Source organism: Carlito syrichta, unplaced genomic scaffold (genome assembly GCF_000164805.1).
Source record: "Carlito syrichta isolate Samal-C Ts95f unplaced genomic scaffold, Tarsius_syrichta-2.0.1 Scaffold315412, whole genome shotgun sequence".
Taxonomy (NCBI): Eukaryota; Metazoa; Chordata; class Mammalia; order Primates; family Tarsiidae; genus Carlito; species Carlito syrichta.
In genome coordinates this window covers 344,298-361,765 of record NW_007259508.1, presented here as the reverse complement: position 1 = coordinate 361,765, position 17,468 = coordinate 344,298, and the positions used below count along the sequence as shown (strand labels likewise).

The following is a 17,468-nucleotide window of genomic DNA, read 5'->3' as shown; positions in this document are numbered from 1 at the left end:
GGGGGGTGGGGGTCGGGCTGCGGCCTCCGAGCCTGGCGCCCCCGGGTCTCGGTCCTCGGAGGCCGGGAGGAGGCGGGCGGCGTCCGAAAGGGCTCTTGGGCTCACGCGTTCATTCATTGCGCCCGAGTCAGGAGCGGCCCGGCCCTTTCCCTCTTGTCCACCGGCGGGTCTTCCCCCCCCGCAGCCCCCACTGGGAGATGCCCATTCCCCTGGTGGGGAAACGGAAACACTGAAAGGTGAGGTCGTTGGATTCGAACCCGGGTCTCCTGACCTGGAGACCCTGCCCTTCGGCAGCCGAGAACAAGAGGGGCGCCCCGGGAAGGGGCCGAAGGGTGGGATCGGGGCGATGGCTGTGGGAAAAGACCCGAAGGTGTGAAGCTGGAGGCCTCGGGAGGGAGGGCGGAGGGCATCTTGGTGGTTAAGGACCCCCCACTGGGCTCCCGAAGATCGCAGTTTTTTGTGTGTTACGTTTTGTTTTTTAAAGACAGGCTTTCTCCGGTTGCCCAGGCTGGAGTGCAGTGGCACGCTCACGGCCACCACAGCCTGGACCTGCTGGGCTCCGGCGAGCCTTCTGCTTCAGCCTTCCAAGAAGCTGGAACAACAGGCGTGTGCCACCACGCTCAGCTAAGTTTTTGATTTATTGTAGAGTCAAGGTCTCGCCAAGTTGCTCAGGCTGGTCTCGAACCCCCGAGCTCAGGCAGTCCTCTCACCTCTGCCTCCCAAAGTGCTGGGATGACAGACATGAGCCACCATGCACAGCTGTTTTGTCTTTTTCTACTCGTTCTTCAGGGCTTTGTCTCCAGGTTCAAGTCCAGGCTGCCTGACCTTGGGTGGGTCCCTTAGCCTGAGTCTCCCTTTTCTCTTCCTAAAAGGACCCACCACTCCTGCAGTGGTTGCAGGGACCTGACTTGCCTGGCGTTAGTCAGGTATTCCTCTACTCACCTGTCCCCACTCATCTGTCACGTGGCTTGTGGAGGAAGTGAGTCTCCAAACCTCTTCACCCATCTCTGAGATGGGAAAGGCGTGGTTGCTGTCTTTCCTAAACCTGTGCAGGAGTTGCTCCCCCGCTTCCCTCACTGTCATGCTCCTGCATCCCTAGGAGACAGGGCTGTTTTGACGGAGCCTCCTTGAACGGATTCCAAGGCACTGGGCTCAAAGAAGGCACGTCTTGCTCCATGTCGTCTGCCAGCACTCACCTGCGAACCTCGAGGGCAGAGGCCCCTCGCAGAAGACCCCAGCCTGCAGCATGGGGATTATGGCTTACTGCCTCATTACTTTGAGGATTAGGTGGAATAGAGAGGGCAGTCTCTGTGAGTGTGAGTTGTTATTCTCAGTGTGTGGTTTTTCCTCTCTCACCACAGAGCAAAGAATCATGGCAGCAAGGCGCATTGCACAGGAGACTTTTGATGCTGTGTTACAAGAAAAAGCTAAACGATACCATGTGGACCCCAGTGGTGAGGCTGTAGGTGAAGCTCTTCAGTTTAAAGCACAAGGTAAAAAATATTGGTAGGTGCCATCTGGGGACCAGGTCAGAAGGATCTTGAAGCCTTGGCAAGCTTTGCAACTTCTCTGGTCCTTGCTTTCCTTACTTGTTAAGAGGAAGTGTTTTCTCTGGACACACCTGTCTGTCACATGGTTAAGCAGAGGGCGGTATTGCCGTTATCTGGTGCTTCTTGTCAGGCATCCTCCTCTGCCTAAAGATGGGATTTTTGAATTGATTTCCTGGCTCCGTCCCTACCACCGTTGCCCAGCTATAAGCTCTTGTCAGTTCTCATCTGGATTATTGCAACACTCTCCTTCTGCAAGGTCTCTCTGTTTCTGGCTTCATTTCCCTCAAATCTGCCCTCCACATAGTTGCTCCATAGGTTTGTTAGTGCCAGCTTTACTGGGCCACTGCTCTGCTTGAACTCTTGGGGCTCCACATTGCAGGGTTACATCCTCAGACAACTGCAGGAGCAGACAGGTAGCAAGATACATGCAAGACAGGAGGTCATGGGGGCCTGTAAAGTTGCTGAGTGTAGGCACTACCTGCAAATATTCCTTTTGGAAAGTTCTGACACACCTCGCCAGCTGAATCAGAAATGGTGCCTGCACAGATTGCATGATGGCATGGAGATTCCTCACCTCCTGCCTTGGGCCTCATATTTCAGTGCTACTTGGCTGCCTGCTGTCTGTGCTCTGAATCCTTTCTGTCCCAACTCTTCTTGGTTAATTCCCTCGGGTGCCAAGACTGTTTATTGGTGCCTTCCCCCAGGAAGCCTCAGCAGGACTTTATATTGATTTGGTTGCTTTTCCCTGCCCCTGAGAAGTACGCTGCGTCCTCTTCCACTTGTTTCCTTTTAGTAACACAGGCAGTGCTGCTCTCACTACTCCAGCCTTTGGGAGAAGAGGTTTCCTCAGTGTTGTTTAAATAATTCTAAAAGTGTTTGGGAGCTAGGCGTGGTCGCTCACATCTATAATCCCAGCATTTTGGGAGACTGAGATGAGAGGATTGCCTCTGAGCCCAGGAGCTTGAGACCAGCCTGGGTAACATGACGAGACCTTATCTCTAAGTAAGTCAAAAAGTTAGCCAGGTGTGGGGGTGCACTCCTATAGTCCTGGCTACATGGGAGTCTGAGATGAAAGGATCACCTGAGTCTAGCAGATGGAGGCTGCAGTAGCCGTAATTGTGCCACTGTATTTCAGTCTGGGCAACAGAGTGAGACTTTGATTCAGAAAAATAGATGAATTAAGTAATTAAAGTGTTTGGCGTAGGAATAATAAACATGATTCAGACCTGAAGTAATCAAGACTCAAAGGTTTTCTACATATTGAGTTAAAAAATTACCTGAGTACTACATACAAATGTTCCTGTTATAAACTATTGGACCAATTAAGTAAAGCAGAACATAAAAGTTTTCTTAGCCTCTTCATCTCTCAGAGGTGACTACATCTGTGGCGTTTTGTGCATTCTTCAATTATTTTACATATGTATTTATGTAATCCTGATTGCTTATGTGTTTCCTTTTTTTTTTTTGAGTTGGAGTCTCACTCTGTCGCCCAGACTGGAGTGCAGTGGCCACTCCCGCCCACCGCAGCCTCGACCTGCTGGGCTCCGGCAATCCTTCTGCCTCAGCCTTCCAAGTAGCTGGAACTACAGGTGCACAGTACCACGCCTGACTGATTTTTGATTTATTGTAGAGGTGAGGTCTCGCCAAGTTGCCCAGGCGGGACTCGAACCCGCGGGCTCAGGCAATCCACTCACCTCGGCCTCCCAAAGCACGGGATTACAGGCTTACTTATATGTTTCTATAGACAGGCTTAAATCTTGGTTTGACTTAGTTTAAGTAGAGGCTCAAGCACCAATACATGGTCTTAATTACCTCAAGAAGGATTAGCGGGATAGGAACCTAGCAGGATGCTAGGTGGTTCTGGAACATCTCTATCGTAAAGCTGCTTGTAGGTTACTCTTTTCTCTGTGTTTCTACTCTAATCTGAACTTTTCCTCTTCTTGTAAACCAGGGTATTGGAAAAGTTTGTGTGCAGAATCCAGCCACCACTCTCTAGTGCTCCTGCCCTAATCATGCCATCAGTACCAATAACCAATACCTGGGTTATTGTAGAGGATTTTTTGCTAAAACATCCACATTCCCTCTTATCTCCTTTGATCTGTTTCCCCACACAGCAGCCAGTGTGGTCATTCCTCTGCTCAGAACCCCTCAGTGGCTTTCTTTCTCACCCAGAGCAAACTCCAGAGTCCAATTGAGGGTCTGACTTGATCTGGGACTCCTCCTCCATTTGCAGTCTCATTATAGTGCTCCCCTAGCTTTACTGCACATGAGAATTGTCTAGGGACCTTTTAGAAATCCTGATGTTCAGGTCATGCCTCATCCTAATTAATAAGGGTGTCTGTGGAGGGCAGCCCCTGGGGACCCCAGTAGTAGAGTTTGGGAACTACCTTCCTACCACTTTGCCTCTTGCTCCCTCTGTTCCCTTCTGGCCACATTGGCCCCCTATTGATCCTACCTCTGGGCCTTGTGGTCATGCCCCTCTTCCTGGAAGGCTTCCCCCTGTAACCACAAGGTCTGGCATCTCATGCCAGCCTGCTGCTGCTAGATACATTGTTGTCAGAGCTACCCTCCTTGATGAGCCTGTCTAAACATGGCCTTCCTGCCTCAGATTCCCACCTGCTTGATCTCTCTTGTGCTATATTTTATCGTCTGGTTCTCTCAACTGACAAGTCTTTGAGAATTTTCCTTTCCCTACTATCACTTCAGTGTCTTGTGCAGTGCCTGCACACAGTAGGTGCTTAACATGTACTTGTTGAACAGATGAACTTAGATTTGCACAAGGCTTTGGCCTCCTGTGGCCTCAGCCCATTACCATCTCCTGGCATCTCTATTTCCATCTCATCTGATTTTTTTTAATAGGCCATAGATTTTGATTCAAAAGCTTGAAAGTTAGAAAGACACTTCATGAAGGGTCTCCCTGAGGCCCACTATTCCCATATGCCCGAAGTTCACTCTGTTCCTAGCTTCTTGCAGAGTTTCTCCATGTGTAAATAAGCAAATACAGGTACATGTTTCCCCTTTTCTTCACCAAGGAGGACAAAAATTGACCCAGTTCAGTTTCCATTGTGGCATCTCTTGATGTGGCTCGCTCAGCTTCTGTCATCCCTGCTGCCTGCCTCAGTCTCTGTTTTTTCAGCTCCAGAGAGGGTTGATTGGCCTAGTGGATGTTTTCAAGGGATTGTTTCAGCCAGCTTCGGGTTGACTGTGGTAGGGTCAGTGTCAGTCATAGCTCCAGCCTCACGGTGGCACTGTGGACCTGGGCTTCCTTCTGGGGGGCAGTGAAGATAACCTTTATGAAACCCGTCTGCTGTGAGATAGAAGTAGAAACGCAGAAGTGTTCCAGTTACAGTAAAGAAGTTCAGGTTATTTGGAAACTGAACATTCTTCCTTCAGTCTGAGAGAGAGATTGTATACCTAGACGGCTATAGGGCCAGGGTAGGGGATCTGAATGAGTGATTAGTGCCTGTGGCAAGTTGGAGAGGCTGTTAAAGAAACAGATATATAAAGTTCTGCTGATAGCTAGATGGTCCATCCATTTGCAGCTTCCAGTCTAAAGTACCTTTGGTGTGTGCTTTTTTTTTTTTTTAATCATTTATTTCAGATCTCTTAAGGGCAGTCCCAAGATCCAGAGCAGACATGTATGATGACGTTCACAGTGATAGCAGATACTCCCTCAGCGGATCTGTAGCTCACTCTCGAGACACTGGGAGAGAAGGCTTGAGAGGTGATTTATTTCCAGGACCTTCATATAGATCAAGCAACCTTTCCATCAGTGATGACAACTACTTTCGCAAAGAATGTGGTCGAGACCTGGAATTTTCTCACCCTGACTCCAGGGACCAGGTCATTGGCCTCCGGAAATTGGGACATTTTCGTTCTCAGGACTGGAAATTTGCACTCCGTGGCTCTTGGGAACAAGACTTTGGCCATTCAGTTTCTCAAGAGTCATCTTGGTCACAGGAGTATAGTTTTGGTCCCTCTGCAGTATTGGGGGACCTTGGCTCCTCCAGACTGATTGAGAAAGAATGTTTGGAGAAGGAGAGTCGGGATTACGATGTGGACCATCCGGGGGAGGCTGACTCTGTGCTTAGGAGTAGTGGTCAAGTCCAGGCCAGAAGCCGAGCTGTAAACATCGTTGACCAGGAGGGTGCCCTCCTAGGAAAAGGGGAGACTCAGGGCCTGCTCACAGCTAAGGGGGGTGTCGGGAAACTTGTCACACTGAGAAATGTGAGCACGAAAAAAGTACCTGCTATAACTCGTATTGCCCCCAAAACTCAGGGCACTAACCAAATCCAGAAAACTACTCCAAGTCCTGATGTAACCCTGGTGACAAACCCAGGAACAGAAGACATCCAGTTCCCCATTCCCAAGATCCCTTTGGGGCTGGATCTGAAGAATGTTCGACTCCCTAGAAGAAAGATGAGCTTTGACATCATAGATAAGTCTGATGTCTTTTCAAGATTTGGAATAGAAATAATCAAATGGGCAGGATTCCATACCATAAAAGATGATGTTAAGTTTTCCCAACTTTTCCAGACACTCTTTGAACTGGAAACTGAAACCTGTGCTAAAATGCTTGCCTCATTCAAATGTTCCTTAAAACCAGAGCACAGAGATTTTTGCTTTTTTACTATCAAATTTTTAAAGCACTCTGCTTTGAAAACACCCAGAGTGGATAATGAGTTTTTAAACATGCTTTTAGACAAAGGTGCTGTGAAGACCAAAAATTGCTTTTTTGAAATCATAAAGCCCTTTGACAAGTACATAATGAGACTTCAAGACCGGCTTCTGAAGAGTGTCACTCCTCTGCTTATGGCCTGCAATGCCTATGAGCTGAGTGTCAAGATGAAAACCCTCACTAACCCCCTGGACTTGGCTATTGCCCTGGAGACCACCAATTCTCTCTGCCGGAAGTCTTTGGCCCTTTTGGGACAGACGTTCTCCTTGGCTTCTTCCTTCCGACAAGAGAAAATCTTAGAAGCCATTGGCCTTCAAGATATAGCTCCCTCTCCAGCTGCTTTTCCAAACTTTGAGGACTCTACTTTGTTTGGGAGAGAATATATAGACCACCTGAAGGCCTGGCTGGTCAGCAGTGGGTGTCCTCTCCAGGTCAAGAAAGCTGAGCTGGAGCCAACACGAGAAGAGGAGAAAACAGTTCCTCCTGTAAAACCCGAAATTCAGGCCAAGGCTTCGAGTGGTCTGAGTGATGGTAAGGAAAACAGTGAAAGTTTTTATTTGTTTTTTGTGGTTTTTTGGTAATATCTCTTATTGATGGTTTCTTTCTTTTTTAAATTTTTTTGAGTTGGAGTCTCACTCTGTCACCCAGAATGGAGTGTAGTGGCACGCTCCCGGCCACCACAGCCTCGACCTCCTGGTCTCCGGCGATCCTTCCGCCTCAGCCTTCCAAGTAGTTGGAACTACAGGCATGCACTCCCATGCCTGGCTAATTTTTTGATTTATCGTAGAGATGAGGTCTTGCCAAGTTGCCCATGCGGGTCTTGAACCTGCAGGCTCAGGCAATCCATTCACCTCGGCCTCCCATTCACCTCAGCCTCCTCTTGAACCCACGGGCTCAGGCAATCCACTCATGAACCTGGCCTGGTAGTTTCTTTACGTAGATGCTGTTTAGCCACCTGGAAACAAATCAGGATTTTAGTAGGAAACTCACATTTTCCGATACATATATCTGCCATTCATTTTGCGAACATGTATTAGGAATCTTCTGTTTATCACAGAAGTCTTTAGATGTTTTTGGGTAGCAGACCCCTTTGAGAATCTAATGAAAAACTGTGGCCCTGGCCAGGAAAAGTGCACATGTATTCATATACAATTATATCTACCGTTTCTGGGGATGGAGGGGTGTATGCCCCCTAAAGTATTACTAAAAGGGAGAATAAACACTAGACACTGTCTCTGAAGAGTCCCCAGGCCCCCGAGGGAAGGAAACCACAAAAATTAGATGCTCCTAAGCCAGGCATAGTGGCGTGTACCTGTAATCCTAGCTACTTGGGAGACTGAGGCTGAAGAATCACATGAGGCCAGGCGTTGAGCCTGCAGTGCACTTTGATCATACCTATGAATACACACTTTACTCCAGCCTGGGCCACATAGCAAGAACCTGTCTCTAAAAACACAAAACATGACCAGGCGCGGTGGCTCACGCCTATGATCCCAGCGCTTTGGGAGGCCAAGGTGAGAAGATTGCCTGTGTTCAAGACCAGCCTGGACAGCTTGGTGAGACCTCATCTCTACAATAGATCAAAAAAATTAGCCAGGCATGGTGGTGCACACCTGTAGTCCTAGCTACTTGGAAGTCTGAGGAAGAAGGATTGCCTGAGCCTAGCAAGTCGAGGCTGCAATGGCCATGAGCATGCCACTGCACTCCAGCCTGGGCAGCAGAGTGAGACTCCAGCTCTAAATAAATAAATAAATAAATACAAAACAAAAAACCATTCACTCCTGTGAATAGGAACTCAGGGGCCGCTCAGCCCAGCATGGGGAGTTGGGAGGCCATGTCTGAGTGTGTTGTGGGACACACAGGGACCCGCCCTGTCATTTCAGGTAGTTGGAGGCACCGTTTCACCCTGCTTGCTTTTCCAGACTGACTGCAGTCAACAGATCACTTAGGTACATTCCAGTAACTAGAAGCTACTGGCTTCCTGGAGAGGGGAAAAGACCAAGGGGGAGGGATAGAAATGGCCTGTTTGGCTTCCCTCTTCCCTCTCCCTTAGCTCCCAGAATGAACGCTGTCACAGCCCAGACATCCCAGAGGTCATGCGCATATGTGGTAGCCATGTTCTTTCTTACTCCCACAGTCAGGGAGAAAGCACTTTTCCCCCTGATGGGGTTTTCAGCTTCCATTGTCCCCAGCACAGTGGGGACGTCTCATTTGTCCCTGACTCTCTTCACTCCTTCCTCACTCTCATGGAGCCCCAACTGCACCAGGCACTGGATAGGTCCCACCACATATGGAAGACCACACCTGCTCCTTGAGAGAAATTCTTTCAGAAGCAGGCTCAGGACTGAAGCAGAGCCCTACTCTCCAGAGTGATGGGATGCTGAAGAACGTTGTGTGATGGAGAAAGTCACCCGTAACTTCACATAGCCCACCACCTTCCTAGTCTCATGATGTTCCCCGGGCATTTCTGCAGCTGTAGGCATACTGGACTGAAAACATGACCATCTACTTTTACATGATTGTCAGAAGACCCTCTTCTGTATTTCTACAGTGTTGGCTACATCATGATATTGACTTAGCATGAATTGCCTCAAATTGCCCTTGATGTTGAACTTGTGCTGCCTTTTTTTTTTTTTTGAGTTGGAGTCTCATTCTGTCACCCAGGCTGCAGTGCAGTGGCACTTTCAAGGCCACCATAACCTCAACCTGCTCAGGTGATCCTTCTGCCTCAGCCTTCCAAGTAACTAGAACCACAGGCATGCACCACCACACCTGGCTAATTTTTTGATTTATTGTAGAGACGAGGCCTCATCATGTTGCTCAGGCTGGTCTTGAACCCCCGAGCTCAGGCAGTCCTCTCGCCTCCGCCTCCCAAAGTGCTGGGATTACAGGCATGAGCTACTGTACCCGGCTCATACTGCCTTTTATGAAGGCTTTTGAAGCCACAGAGAGCTGGGTTCAGATGTAACTGGCATCTGCAAATCTCCATTCCATGTCTGGACAGCAGGATAGCCAGTGACAGGGCCCACGTCTCATGGGGCTGCTCTATTCTGTTAGAAGTACTGGGTGACATCTTTGGTTGAATGTATTGGTTATTACTATTATTTTATCTTTTCATTTTAAATTATCCTTCAAAAGATACATTGTCAGGATTAGGATTGCTGAGCCAAAACTGACACACTTTCTGGCCCTTACTTAACGATTATCCCAGTTAGAGGTGACCACATTTAAAAGGATCCCCAAATGTCATTGTCTTTAAAAGCTTCTAACTTTGAACCTCAAGTTTCTTTTGTAAAATCATGTAAAACTAGCAATTCCATAAAAAGAGAGCCAAGAAAAAAAAAAACAATTTCATACGGAACATACCTGAGATAACTTGACAGCTAAAGGATTGACTTATCATGTGTGAAACACTCACACTGTTGTTTAAAATAAGCTCAAAGCTATAATGCAGACATAGGCTGGGGAAGGACTATGCAGTCATTCACAGAACAAACTGGAAAACCTCTCCACTTCAGCAGCGATTTTAGTTGAATGACTGAACAAATAGACCATTATGTGCTAGTAAAACTGGCAAATATCAGGAAGCTAAATAATCTTATCATTGAAAGAAATATGCCCTTTGTGTTGCTGGTAGCATTGTAAATTTAAACAGTAACATTGGAGGAAGTTAACCCTTCAGAAAGTTTTTCTTTTTATACATTTGGCAGATATTTTCTGTGAACACCTAACTTGGGACCATTGACCTTATTTTCTAATTAGGGACTTTTAGGGGGTAAATTTATTATTATTTTTTTCTGTTTTTAAAGATAAAGCACAAGGAAAATGAAATCCCTGGTAAATCTGCCACCTGTAGATAACCTTTGTTAACATTATGGTACGTTTCCTTATCTTTTTTTCTGTGTCCATTTTTATGTGTCATCCTACCTTTATGTTGAGAATAATAACCTACTTTTTTTTCTTTTTTTTTTTTTTTTGAGTTGGAGTTTCACTGTGTTGCCCAGGCTACAGCTCAGGCTGCAGCGGTCGCGAGTGTGCCTGCTGGACTCAGACAATCTTTCCACCTCAGTCTTCCAAGTAGCTGGAACTACAGGAGCGTGCCATCACACCCGTTACTTTTTTGATTTATTGTAGAGACAAGGTCTTACCAGGTTGCCCAGGCTGGTCTCGAACCCCTGAGCTCAGGAACTCGGGCAGTCCTCTTGCCTCCGCCTCCCAAAGGGCTGGAACTATAGGCATAAGCCACCGTGCCCAGCTTTTTTTGAGGCAAGGTCGCCCTCTGTTGTGCAGACAGTGTTGTACAGTAGCACAATCACAGCTCACTGTAGCCTTGACCTCCTGGGCTCAGGCAGTCCTGCCTTAGCCTCCCAAGTAGCTAGGACTACAGGTGTGCATCATCACACCTGGCTAATTATTTTGTTTTTTGGTTTTTTGGGGTTTTTTGTAGAGACAAAGTCTCATTGTGTTGCCCAGTCTGGTCTCAAAAACTCCTGGGCTCAAGTGAGCCTCCCACCTCAGCCTCCCAAAGTGCTAGGATTGCAGGTATGCACCACTGCTACAGGCCGTTTTAATGTATTTTATATCTAGATACAGTTTCCTCTCTCTCTCTCTCTCTCTCTCTCTCTCTCTCTCTCTCTCTTTTTTTCTTTTTGAGATAGGGTCTCACTCTGTACCCAGGCTTGAGTGTAGTGGTGCAATCCTGGCTCACTGCAGCCTTGATCTGGGCTCAGGCAATCCTTCTGCCTCAGCCTCCCAGGTAGCTGGGACTAGAGGTGCACACTACCACACCTAGCTAATTTTTGTACTTTTTGTAGAGAAGAGGTCTCACTGTGTTGCCCAGGTTAGTCTCAAACCTAAGCTCAAGTGATTTTCTTGCCTCGGCCTTCCAAAGTGCTGGGATTACACATAAATTGCTCTCTCTGATTATTGTAAGCTTGTGGCTATTTCTCTTCCTGTAATTATGTTGTTATATTTTTTAGGAGGAGATTTTGCACTTTTTTTTTTCCTAGAATAAAACTTCATTTTCTTCTTTTTGCTGCTGGTGTCCTGTGAATGAGAGTTTTGGTTGTTGCTGCCTGCCTGGGTTCAATGCTAAGCCCTCAACTCACTGTCCTGGTCTTTCCAGCACCCAGATTCAGCATGTTTCTCAGGAAAGCTGTTCTGTGTGTTCCAGCAGTCCCCCAGCGAGCAGATCACAAAGTGGTGAACACCATTGACCAGCTTGTTACTCGAGTCATCGAAGGCAACCTGTCTCCCAAAGAGAGAGCTCTTCTCAAGGAAGACCCTGTTTACTGGTAGGTCTTTAAATGTTCACCCTGTAGATCCCTCCCATGGAGCATCTGGCAGAGTTTGGGGTGTTCTGATAGTGTTGGGAGCAGAGGTGAGATGTTTAGAGCAGTGGTGTCCTCCAGCAGGAAGAGCATGAGGACTATCTTGGCCTCTCAAATCTCTGCAACCTCTGCTGCAGACCGGTGGCAAGCCAGCCAGCTGGGTGGCTTCTCTCCCCTGTGAATGCATCTCAAAGTCCCTGGATACAGTGAGATGTGCATGCAAAGAGCACAAATTAAGAGGAGTGTGATAGGTCATAAATCACTGCAGTTTTTTTGTGGTTTATTACTAATTTTTTTTTGAGTTGGAGTCTCACTCTGTCGCTGTCTTTGTTTGCATTGAGTGGGTCTGCTTCTGTAGCTTGCTGTTTTCACTGGCCATACTATGGGTCTCTATGTGGATCAACGTTCTCTTTTCTGCATGGTTCTCATCATGATGACTGTGCCATGAGATTTCACACCTGGGGCACAGGCTCCTCAGTTAGTGTTCTCTTGTGGGTCTCATCATACCTACCTCGATGATGCAGTCGAAAGCTCACCACGTGCTCAGCCTGACCAGGCCATTTGAAGGATGTCAGTGCTGCCTGCCAGGGTAACGTGGCTCTAGGGTGTCTGATTTGGATTAGGAGGTCACCATGAGATGAGCTGTGCCCTGTCTCTTGGTGCTGATGACAGAAATCGAAGAGGAACTCAACAGTTTTCCCTCAAAAGCTCCCGATTGCTCTACAGTTACTCTCAGCAGAGTAGGTATCCTGGGCCCGGCTCTCGGTCTTTGGTGGAAGCCAGACAAAGCCTCCCAAACAGCAGAGGACAGCAGAGAGGCTGTCACTTGGGGTTTGTGTTTACAGCAATGAGTTGGGACATGGTGGCATTTTCATAAATGTCTTGTTATGCTTGTTTTGTTATGTAGGTTTTTGTCTGATGAAAATAGTCTGGAGTATAAATATTACAAGCTGAAGTTGGCAGAAATGCAGCGGATGAGCCAGACCTTGCAAGGACCCGACCTGAAGCCAACCTCGGCAGATTGTGCTGTGCGGGCCATGCTGTATGCCCGGGCAGTCTGCAAACTCAAGAAGAGACTGCTTCCATGGCAGCGGCGGGGGCTCCTCCGAGCTCCAGGGGTCCGGGGCTGGAAGGCAAGGAGGGCAACCACTGGGACCCAGACCCTCTTGTCCTCAGGCACCAGGCTGAAGCACCACAGCCGGCAAGCTCCAGGCCCCTCGCAGGCAAAGCCATCCCGGCCAGACAGAAGTGATGCTGCCAAGGACTGCCTGCCAGACCCAACTGGGGACCCCAGCTCAGAAGCCTCAGGCCTATCTCCCAAGCCAGCAGGAATTGATGTCTTTGAAGCCCCTCATGCCTCCTCTCCCTGCCTGTCTGCTGATGGTGGGCATTCACTCCTGTCTCCCTCCTGTGGGCCCTAATCCAACTTTCCCATCTCCAGGGACTCTCTAGAAGTGAGAGGGGGCACTCAGCAGTCTGGGTGAGACAGCAGGCAATAGCTACAGGGACCTGGCCAGGACAGGCGCATGTGGAGGCGCTTTTTCTCTCTTGCTTCCTCAAGAGGGCCACATACAGCTCCTGCTGCCCCCTCCTCTCCTGAGTGTGGAGTTGGCATGAGGTGCTGCCCAATGCCTCTGCTCTCCAATAGGTTCCTGCTGCCAAGGTGGCCAGGCCGTGCATGTTCCTGTGCTAGGGATCCCATATCTTACTGTATCCTTGCCTCTCTCAACATTCCTCAGGGCTGCCCTTGTCTCTCCCCTGCACTTCTTCCCCAAGGTCTGTCTAGTTCTCTCCTCAGAGAGAGTTTGCTGACCTGCACTGCCTCTTCTGGTTAATGAACTTAAACCCTTCTGTTTTCCTGGTCTCCATAGCCATTGCATTCTCTCTGGACAAGACTCCTGTCCTCTACCCAGTTCCCACTCAGCCCTAGATGGAAATAGAGAGAGCAAATAAATCTCCACAGTTGCTGCATTCTCTAGCTGTTGCTGTGTCATGAGCCTTTCCAAACTGTGGTTTAAAACAGGAGACCTCCAGTACTGCTCTGAGTCTGCTGACAGCAGGGGCCCAGCCACGCATGTGTCTGCAGTAGTGGCAGGTGTCTAGAGCTGTCTGCTAAGGTGATGGGGGTGTCTGGGCCCCCAGGAGCCAGCCCCAGTTTGTTTACTGATGGGATCAAGGCTCCTGGCAGTGCTTGAGGCCTCCATGCCCCAGGGTCAGAACAGGCAGCTGGCACTTCTACCACATTCTATAGTCAATTTGAGTCCCAGGAGTCACCAGCCCTGATTCAAGGGGCAAAAACAGTCCATCTCTTGCTGGACAGAACTACAGAGTCGTGGCAAAGGCTACAGGGAGGGGACACAAGAGACTGGCTTGTCCCCTCCAAAACCAGTCTCCATAGCCCCACAATGTTTGCACAGGAAATAGCAGCTCAGAAGTGATTTCTGACAGGGTCTTTATGTTTTGTAGTTGACATGAAGACAATGGAGACTGCAGAGAAACTGGCCAGATTTGTTGCCCAGGTAGGACCAGAGATTGAGCAATTCAGCATAGAAAACAGCACTGATAACCCTGATCTATGGTACGTACCCCTGGGGTCTTATCACACCCCTTTTTTTTTCCTTTCCAGGAGTTTGAGACCAGTTTGCTAGGGGAAGAGAGAAAGATGAGGATTTGCTGTTCATGAAGCAGTAATCGGCCCTTGCCCAAGTCTGGACAGCAGATTTCTACTCAGTGATAGCATGGCATCCTCATGTTGGGAGGGGGCACCTTTACCCTTTCCATTCCTCAGGTGGGGTGTCACCTCAGAAGCACATAGTCTGTAGATGAGAGAACCAGGGTTGGGAGCCCACTCTGCCCCTGGAGTTGTTCTCAAGGGTAATGTGGAGGGGCCTCCCTCAGAGAGCAGCTGCTGGGGAGACTCTGGCCTCCTTTTGCTGCTCTCAACTTGTTGGAGAGTCAGGTGAAGTTGAGGGCCAAGCACGATGGCTCAAGCCTGTAATCCCAGCGCTTTGGGAGGCCGAGGCGAGAGGATTGTCTGAGCTCAGGGGTTTGAGACCAGCCTGGGCAACTTGGTGAGACATTGTCTCTACAATAAATCAAAAAAAAAAAAAAAAAAAGCCGGGCGTGGTAGCGTGTGCCTGTAGTTCCAGCTACTTGGAAGGCTAAACCAGAAGGATTGCCTAAGCCCAGCAGGTCGAGTCTGCGGTGGTCGTGAGTGTGCCACTGCACTCCTGCCTGGGTGATGGAGTGAGACTCCGACTCAAAAAAAATATATACAATTGAAACCTTAGATTTTTCAAAGCATTAATAGGACCCAGTGGTGACGCAGCATGTTCTTCTCGCTTGTATGGAACATATCTGTGTGAGCTGAACCCCAAACTCCAAAGCCTTGGCCCTTGACTAGGTTCCACACTGGGAGTGCCACCTGCCTTGTGAACCACCAGCCACCTTGCAGGTAGAAGGGCTGGCTGGGCTCACAGCCTTGTTCTGCCTTCTATAGGCACTGGTGACCCTTGGGAAACTGCTGGGCCCTGCAAGGCCTTAAGAGTCGGGTCTGCTGGCTGTGTGGGGCCTTGCCCTGGCAGGACTGGGTAAGGGACAGCTCAGCACAGGGCAGCAGGGGTTCATCAGTCCTTTTTCATTTTTTTCAATGACAACTGCAGGTTGAGTGAATTTTATGTCATCCTTTGCACTTGAGCTCTACCAGGGTTTTGGGTGACTTCTCACCCTCTGTGACAGCCTTTTCTGGACAGTGTTCTTTGGAATGCTCTGCCATCTAGAAGGAGAGACCTGGATCCTGACTGAGACACTGGGCAAGATGGAGGATGCTGTCCAGTGTGCTCATAAATAGGCCCAGATGACAGCTTCTTTTGCCATTAGAAAAATTGTACTTCTGACGTGCTCAAGCTCCTTAATTCATTTTGTGTGTGTGGTTATATTATCAGTTTGTTGTAGTCATTTGTTTTTATTGATATTTAGGGTTTTGTTGTTGCTGTTGTTTAAGACACAGTGTCTCATTATCTTGTGCAAGCTAACCTTGAACTCCTGGGCTGGAGGAATTTCTACCTCAGTCTCCTGAGTAGGTGGGCTTGCAGGCCTGGGCCATCACACTCAGCTTGTTTCTGCTGATATTTAAGACTTTTGTTTTTCCTTTTTAAATTTAAATAGATTAACATTGTTGCAAAGTAAAAACTACAAAAGCTAAGCTCAGGGAAATGTCTCTCATGCTCATCCCTCTCATCCCTCTACCCATCAACAGGAAACCATTTTCTTTCTTTTTTGTTTTTGAGTTGGAGTCTCACTCTGTCACCCAGGCTGGAATGCAGTGGCACACTCATGGCCACCACAACCTTGACCTGCTGGGCTCAGGCGATCCTTCTGCCTCAGCCTTCCAAGTAACTGGAACTATAAGCGCACACTACCACACCTGGCTAATTTTTTGGTTTATTGTAGAGACAAGGTCTCACCAAGTTGCCCAGACTGGTCTTGAACCCCTGGGCTCAGACAGTTCTCTCGCCTTGGCCTCCCAAAGTACTGGGATTACAGGCTTGAGCCACTGCACCTAGCCAACACAAAATCATTTTCATTCAATTCATGTGTTTGTGGGTATGTGTGTGTTTCTCATCCCCTCACCTCCTCCCCCTTTTTCAAGTTTTTGAGACAAGATTTTACTCTGTTGCCCAGGCTGGAGTATAGTTGCATGATCATAACTTACTGCAACTTCAAACTCCTAGGCTCAAGCAATCCTCCTGCCTCAGCATCTCCCAAAATCCTCCTCTTCCTGTTCTTACCTTTACCCTTATGACTTCTTCCTCTACTAACTATTAGTAGCATTCACATTGTACATTTTTTTTTTTTTGAGTTGGAGTCTCATCCTGTTGCTCAGGCTGGAGTGCAGTGGCACATTCATGGCCATGCGCCACCTCAACATATTGGGCTCAGGTGATACTTCTGCCTGAGCCTTCCAAGCAGCTGGAATCACAGGTGCATGCCACCATGCCCAGCTGATTTATTTTTTAAACATTTTTTATTGTAGGTCATGCCAAGTTGCCCAGGCTGAACTTGAACCCCTGGACTTAGGCAGTCCTTTCTCCTCCACCTCCTAAAGGGCTGGAATTATAGGCATGAGTCTCTGTTTCTAGCCTTTCTCTTTTTTTCTTTTTTTTTTTTTTTTTTTGAGTCAGAGTCTCACTCTGTCACTCAGGCTCTTGGCCACTGCAGCCTTGACCTGCTGGGCTCAGGCGAGCCTTCCGCCTCAGCCTTCCAAGCTGGAACTACAGGTATGTGCCACCATGCCTGGCTTATTTTTTAATTTATTGTAGAGATTTGATTTATATCAGGTCTTGCCAAGTTGTCCGGGCTGGCCTCGAACCCATGGGCTCAGGCAGTCCTCTCACCTCGGCCTCCCAAATTACTGGGTTTATAGGCGTCAGCCACTGTGCCTGGCCCTTTTTTTTTTCCTGAGTCAGAGTCTCGCTCTGTCATCTAGCCCAGGCTATAGCCTCGACCTCCTGGGCTCAGGTGATCCTTCCACCTCAGGATCCTGAGTAGCTGAGACTATAGGCACCACATACCTAGATAATTTTTTAAAAAATATTTGTAGAGAGGAGGTCTTACTGTGCTGTCTAAGCTGATCTCGATCTCCTGGGCTCAAGCAGTCCTCCCCACCTCATCCTCCCAAAATTCTGGATTGCAGGCATAAACCACAGCGCCCAGCCCACATTGCTTTTATGAGTGCTGCCCCCTTCAAATGACCTCCTACATGATGGCTTTGTGTTTATGAAGTTATCTTAGTCCATTTTTCTGTTGTGTATAACAGAATACCTGAACATGAATAATTTGTAAAGAAACAAAATGGAGCCGGGCTCGGTGGCTCAGCCTGTAATCCCGCGCCTTTGGGAGGCTGAGGTG

The 17,468-nt window shown here is 48.3% G+C and overlaps 1 protein-coding gene across 3 annotated transcripts in view; it reads left to right on the top strand.

Annotated features, from left to right (window-relative positions):
- The window catches only part of SUGP2 (SURP and G-patch domain containing 2), a 36,091-nt gene that overhangs the window by 462 nt on the left and 18,161 nt on the right, over window positions 1–17,468 (top strand). For 2 of the 3 annotated variants that reach the window (XM_021706313.1, XM_008072795.2), the window contains exons 2-6: window positions 1,364–1,493; window positions 5,152–6,759; window positions 11,402–11,522; window positions 12,466–12,941; window positions 14,025–14,136. In XM_021706313.1, coding sequence (XP_021561988.1) covers window positions 1,364–1,493; window positions 5,152–6,759; window positions 11,402–11,522; window positions 12,466–12,941; window positions 14,025–14,136 — 2,447 coding nt within the window. Of the gene's footprint in view, window positions 1–1,361; window positions 1,494–5,151; window positions 6,760–11,401; window positions 11,523–12,465; window positions 12,942–14,024; window positions 14,137–17,468 lie in introns of all 3 variants that reach the window. The other variant, XM_021706314.1, reaches the window with a different exon arrangement.